A 5,744-nucleotide genomic window follows, 5' to 3' on the forward strand; every position below is an offset into this window, starting at 1 on the left:
GCTGCAACTTTCAATAGACTCCATTTAATTGGGTTACAGATTATTTTCTTTATGAAATTTTTCTTACTTTATAAGGTTATTTAACTTATAAGGTAAAGATACGGACTAATTTGATATAAAAAAATTATAATGAATGGATATTAGATGAGTATGGAGTTAACTTTTCTTTGCAAGAAAAACCGAGTTACTAAGGAATAATTATTAAAGAATGAGAAAGACGATATCAAAGATTAACTTTAGATTTAATATCATGTTGACAGAAAAATACCATGATTACAAGATGATAGTGAAAATCTCAGTTTGTCATTACATTATCGAAATTTGGATTTTACTTTTAATTTTGATTTAGATTTGAATTTCGGTTTGATTCTCTTATTACCCATTAAACCTTCTCCGGTATCATCAGTTTCATCCAGATTATATTTTCGTTTTTTCCCTTTGTCTTGACTTTCCATATATTCAGAGTTCGCTATACGTTGAGCTTCAAGAACTCTTTCAGTAAGCAACATGACTTCTTGTTCTGGAGTCTCAAATAGGGGCAATTTTTTGCCGATTAAAAATTCAATTCGTTGGTAATGCTCTACATCATACTGAGTCACAAATGTAATTGATTTACCATAACGACCTGCTCGAGCTGTTCTTCCAACACGATGGATATAATCTTTACTGTGATTGGGTATATCAAAATTGATAACGATATCTACATGAGGGATGTCGAGACCACGACTAGCAACATCTGTTGCTAACAGAATTGATCGTGTCTTTGCACGAAATTTATTCAAGGCTCCAAGTCTTTTGCTCTGTCCCATTTGGCCGTGAAGTGGAATAGCAGTGAATCCTAAATTTCGAAGCATCAGCGCTATTTTTTGGGTTGAACTGCAAGTGTTGCAGAAAATTATGAACGAATTTCCAGCAAATTTGTTCAGAATATACGTCAAGTAAATTTCCTACGAAAAATTAGAAATGAATATTAGTGAATTGGACAAATAAAATCTAAAGTAAAAGATTGAGATCATTTATAAGATGTATTTATCATTACCTTATACTTAAGAGGGATGAAGATATAGTATTGTAAGAGGTTATCAACAGTCTGGTATTTTGAAGAAACTTCCAGCTTAACAGGGTCTTTAAGTGATGCTCGTTGCAGCTTTTGTACTTTCTTAGTCATTGTTGCTGAAAATAGATACGTGTTTCTTTCCCTTGGAATTACTTTCAATAACTTGTCCACTTCTTTCTCAAAGTCCATGTTCAAAATTTTATCAGCTTCATCCAGGACTAAAAATTTGAGGGTTTTAAGAGAAAAACCTTTTGTATTTTCTAAATGGTCAATTAATCTTCCTGGTGTAGCAATAACAATGTGAGGTTTTTTAGCAAGAGACAAAGCTTGGGTCATCATGTCCATGCCACCAACGATAACAGCTGGGAAAAAGAGAGTTAAGAATAAAGATTAATACATGAAATATATTTATTGTCTGATATTCTGATAACATACCACATTTTACTCCGAAACTGGCTCCAAGAGCTTGAAATTGTTCATTTATCTGGTATGCCAATTCACGGGTTGGAGTTAATATGAGAGCAAATAGTCCTTGTGGTTTAGCTAAAAGAGATTCCAAAATAGGTATGGCAAAAGCTCCTGTTTTTCCCGATCCAGTTTCAGCCAAACCAATAATATCTTTACCTGTAATCAACAAGATTTGAGCGAGGAAACAATAAAATAAGAAGTTAGTAAAATCAAATTAAAATGAAGTGGTCTTTAAAATTTGTAATACCTTCTAAAGCTACAGGAATTGTCTCAATCTGGATCTTTGTTGGTTTCGACCATTTCATAGCTTCAATTGCTTCACATAGAACAGCTGAGACACCCTAAATAGAATAAAATAAGAATAAAGATTTAGTTGAGGTTGGTTGACACATTAAATAAAAGCTTACCAATTGCTGGAATGTTGTTTCTTCGCCTTCATTAGCTTTAGATTCATCATTATCATCACCATCCTCGTGGTCAACTCCACTGCCATCATCATCAACATCAGATTGATGTTCTTCTTCACTTAACTCTTCATGATCATCGGCATCAGCATAATCACTTTCACTACTGGACATTGTAGTGATCTATTTAATGGTAAAATAATATTCAACTAAACCAAACACAACTTTAAAAATCAAAACAAATCAACTACAGTGGTTGAAACAAACATGTACACTGAAGTGAAATCTTAAATGAAAAATATGCTCAATGCTTTAACCACGTGACAAAAAGACTTAAAAACCAAGTCAAATTTTAAATTGAAATCTAATCAAATAATCTGACAATTGATCGCGAAAAAAGGTTTCAAAAACTAAAATAATTCACTAAAAATTACTAAAATCACCATAAAATAATTGATTCGTTCAATTAAAACAATATAAAATAAACCTGCAATTTTATTTCAACAAAAGTAATATATAAATCTCCAAGAGGCTAGAAAAGTTAAGCTTTGCGCAGAGGCAGTACCTCAGGCTATGAAGGATTTCCTGAGCCGAGGTTATTGCTGGTTGAAAACTTTTCCCAATACCCCGCCATGACGACGTGAAATACCGTCGGCTTTGGCAATTTTTGGAAGCCCTAACCGGGCTAATTTAAATTCAAAAAACAGAAAGCACTTCAATCTTTCTCTTAACCGAGAAGGGATCGTCAATGAATAACTTTCAATCTCAATATTGAAATATCAATATTGAGTAAGAATAAGAGTTGACTAATTTATCATTTCACTCAAAGTTGTATTTTTTATTCATTTTCCACAACATTCATCGAAGATTTGTTTTGAATTTGAATTAAGAAATAAAATTATGAATAGAAGTAATACAGAAATGAAGATAATGGATTAAATCAAACAAAAGTAGAGTGATAATGAAATGAGAGTCAGAATGAGTTAAAATGAATTTATAGATAAAAGAAAGTAAATGGAATAAAGAGAAAAGGTGAAAGATTGGCGATAATTTGGTAGCGATTTTGTATCGTTTTTGAACTCTACAAGTTAGTTTGGTTCAATTTAGTTGTTGAAATTGTAAGGTGGAGGACGAGTATACATATGAGGTGGGGAAGTTGCTGAGGTTATCCAGTTTTCTTCAGAGTGTGGTGCACTAGGTGCAGATGAGTTTTGATACATTGGTGGGTTACGTCTAGCTTCATAAGGTATATCGGTTTGTTTTACGACTCTGTTGAAAAGAGAGTAGAAAATCAATTATTAAAAAAATGTCAAGAATTAAGATTAAATTTCAACGATTAGCTGTTCAATTTTTAATACATACTGTGCCAAGGGAATGTCATCTTCTTCAAAATTTTCCAAAGTCACATCACTCAATGAAAAAAAAATGAAAGTCATTAATATGAGTCAAAAAGGATATAAATGTTAGTAAGTTAATGGCAAATTTTTGGCTCCACTTACGCGTCTAAATCGAGATGACGACGAGCTTTGGGTCGTTTTAATTTGCGAAATAAATTAGCCAAAATTGACGCACTTAGAGTGGCAGGTAATAATAAAAGAATTGCTGATCCCATACTAAACCAGTATCCATTCTATTAATAGTAATGAAAATACAAGAGTTATTAATCACGAGTCGTTTAAGAAATGACATGAAAAAATAAACTTACATATGGAAGGACAATCTCTTTACAAATAGCAATTGTTGTTGCGTTAATGGCTCGACTTACGGGTTCACATCTACCAAGATGACTTTCAACCTAAGATGACAAAAAATTAGATTTATGAAAATATGGAATAAATGATTGAAAAACAAAATTATGTTTGATACTAACCTGATCAAACACATGCTGAGCATACTGGTCAATCAATGCTCCTAAATCATTAATAAAGTGTTCAGCATCTTCTTTAATAGCATTTTTGCCATTCTTTTCAATTAAGTATTGTGCACTCTTAGCTTGCTTTATTAGGATTGTAAGAGCATCTCGAATTCCTCGGCTTCCATATGAAGATTTGTCTTTAATTTTTTGAGCTGCTCTATTCAACTTGGATAGCGAATCCTGAACTTCTTTCAGCTGATTATGATAACCATCCAATATGATGCCAATATCTGCCAGCTCTGCACTATAACTTATTTGTGATGTCGGTAGTTTTTTGGCCTCTGCCTTAAGCTCAATTGAAACATTATGCAAATCCAAGGGGGTAATCTTTTGATACATTAAGTTGGAAAAAGATGAAAAATTGAGGTCATCTAGATTGCTGTCTTTTAACCTTTCCAGTAAAGAGGTGGCTTTGTGTGTAAGTATAACAATTGAAGATGGGTCAAAGTTAACATTATCAAGAAGACGCCTTAATCGAGCTTCAATCTTGTATCTGCCCTTAAATTCAAGTACATTACTTAAATTAAAACCAGCGATAATCTTATTATTGGGCAATTGGATGGAATTGTATTTACTTGGTTGTAAAACATTGTATAAGCTGGAATTTTGATGACAACGTGCGATAACATCAGCAATGTTGGGTTTAATTCCTCTGATCAAAGCAACTTGATCAATCGATTTACTAATTGTTCCATCGTCTAGTTTTTTCTGTAAAATAGCCATCAATTGACGGGTTTGTGGTTCTTCAGGATGTTCAAGGTAATAACAGCCAACTCTATCAACTACCGATCCAGCAATTGCAATCGGATAATTAGTGAAATGGATTTATTCTTTCTCTATAGACTAATTATGTTAAATCACCTATATATTTTCATCGGCAAGAAAATTTAATTGATCTACGATGGCAACATTAAAAGCCATTAAAGTTAAGATGCTTAATAGCTATTGTAAAGAAGTTAGACTTAACAAAAATAAAGTAGCTAAATAATAATAGAATTGACTACTAACTACTATCAAAACGAAGAGTCATCGTTGATTATTACTTTCTGGTGTATAGGTCATACTTAATACAACATACCATACTGTAACTTTCACTTGATAAAGTGTCAGCTGCAAGTTAAGATAAAATTGATAATGAACAATGACAATGAATTATTCTTTTTCAAGAAATTACTTGAAATATTAAGTTATAATTTCCAGCTTAATTGAGGATGAGAAATAAATAAATCATAATGAGTAAATGTATAATAAAGATTTACTTTAAATTTAATGTGTTGAAAAAAATACCATGTTAATGAAAGCTCAAGTTTACATCGAATTTGGAATTATTTTAGATTTAGATTTTAAACTCAACTCGTTAGTAATGCTCTACATTACACTGATGAATGTAATTGATTTACCATAACGACTCAACAAGTATAACAATGAATCCTTAATTTCTGAGCTATTTTTATGTTTAACTACAAATGTTTCAGAAAAAATCTGTACAGTAAATTAGAAATGGATATTCAAATTGGACAATTAAAAGCTAACTTTTAACTTGTCCACTTCTTTCTCAGCGTCTATGAATTTTTGATAGCTGTAACTTGACTAAACCCAAAAACAGAATGCACTCAAAACCTCAATTTAAAGTCATGGTTGGTTATAATTCATAATGGTTTCAGTGTTTCATTTTTGTAACAAAACCATGATAAATTTAGACTAATGTTACTTTTAATGTCATTTGAATATTTCTGGTACTTATTTTGGTCCTGATTCATTGCTAATTATAATAAGTCAATTTGCTATTTTGATTTCGCGTAGTGAGAAATTTTTTGGTGTTTTTGTTTTATACAATTTTGTTTTGTTTTAATATCAAGTTAAGGCGTTAACATGGTACAATTATATTACACAATAATAA

At 31.5% G+C, this 5,744-nt stretch overlaps 2 protein-coding genes and 1 non-coding gene across 3 annotated transcripts; 1 reads left to right on the forward strand and 2 right to left on the reverse strand.

Annotated features, from left to right (window-relative positions):
• Positions 1-223: 223 nt before the first annotated feature.
• On the reverse strand, positions 224-2,195 carry pths (probable ATP-dependent RNA helicase DDX47). Its single transcript, XM_015935525.3, has 5 exons — positions 1,933-2,195; positions 1,773-1,866; positions 1,493-1,681; positions 1,040-1,419; positions 224-947 (listed from the first exon to the last, which is right to left on the reverse strand). Exons 1-5 carry the CDS (start codon positions 2,101-2,103, stop codon positions 312-314), a joined length of 1,470 nt encoding a protein of 489 aa, XP_015791011.1. The 5' UTR covers positions 2,104-2,195; the 3' UTR covers positions 224-311.
• Positions 2,196-2,473: 278 nt separating this feature from the next.
• On the forward strand, positions 2,474-2,615 carry LOC112539463 (U4 spliceosomal RNA). Its single transcript, XR_003083332.1, has one exon. It is a non-coding gene; the product is annotated as a U4 spliceosomal RNA (small nuclear RNA).
• Positions 2,616-2,908: 293 nt separating this feature from the next.
• On the reverse strand, positions 2,909-4,655 carry LOC107367628 (prominin-like protein). The gene is made up of 5 exons (XM_015935352.3): positions 3,800-4,655; positions 3,635-3,724; positions 3,429-3,559; positions 3,292-3,339; positions 2,909-3,198 (listed from the first exon to the last, which is right to left on the reverse strand). Exons 1-5 carry the CDS (start codon positions 4,565-4,567, stop codon positions 3,033-3,035), a joined length of 1,203 nt encoding a protein of 400 aa, XP_015790838.2. The 5' UTR covers positions 4,568-4,655; the 3' UTR covers positions 2,909-3,032.
• Between the last annotated feature and the right edge of the window lie 1,089 nt (positions 4,656-5,744).

This window comes from Tetranychus urticae, chromosome 1 (genome assembly GCF_039701765.1).
Source record: "Tetranychus urticae isolate SD_2017Ah chromosome 1, NJAU_TeUrti_SD_1.0, whole genome shotgun sequence".
Lineage (NCBI taxonomy): Eukaryota > Metazoa > Arthropoda > Arachnida > Trombidiformes > Tetranychidae > Tetranychus > Tetranychus urticae.

Coding starts and splice junctions, on each gene's coding strand:
- LOC107367628 (XM_015935352.3), bottom strand. CDS start 4,567: ATGGCTATTTTACAGAAAAAACTAGACGATGGAACAATTAGTAAATCG. Junction 3,560..3,634: donor AAGAGATTGTCCTTCCATAT/GTAAGTTTATTT, acceptor TACTATTAATAG/AATGGATACTGGTTTAGTAT. Junction 3,199..3,291: donor GATGACATTCCCTTGGCACA/GTATGTATTAAA, acceptor TCTTTTCAACAG/AGTCGTAAAACAAACCGATA.
- pths (XM_015935525.3), bottom strand. CDS start 2,103: ATGTCCAGTAGTGAAAGTGATTATGCTGATGCCGATGATCATGAAGAG. Junction 1,682..1,772: donor AATTCCTGTAGCTTTAGAAG/GTATTACAAATT, acceptor TGTTGATTACAG/GTAAAGATATTATTGGTTTG. Junction 1,420..1,492: donor CAGTTTCGGAGTAAAATGTG/GTATGTTATCAG, acceptor TCTTTTTCCCAG/CTGTTATCGTTGGTGGCATG.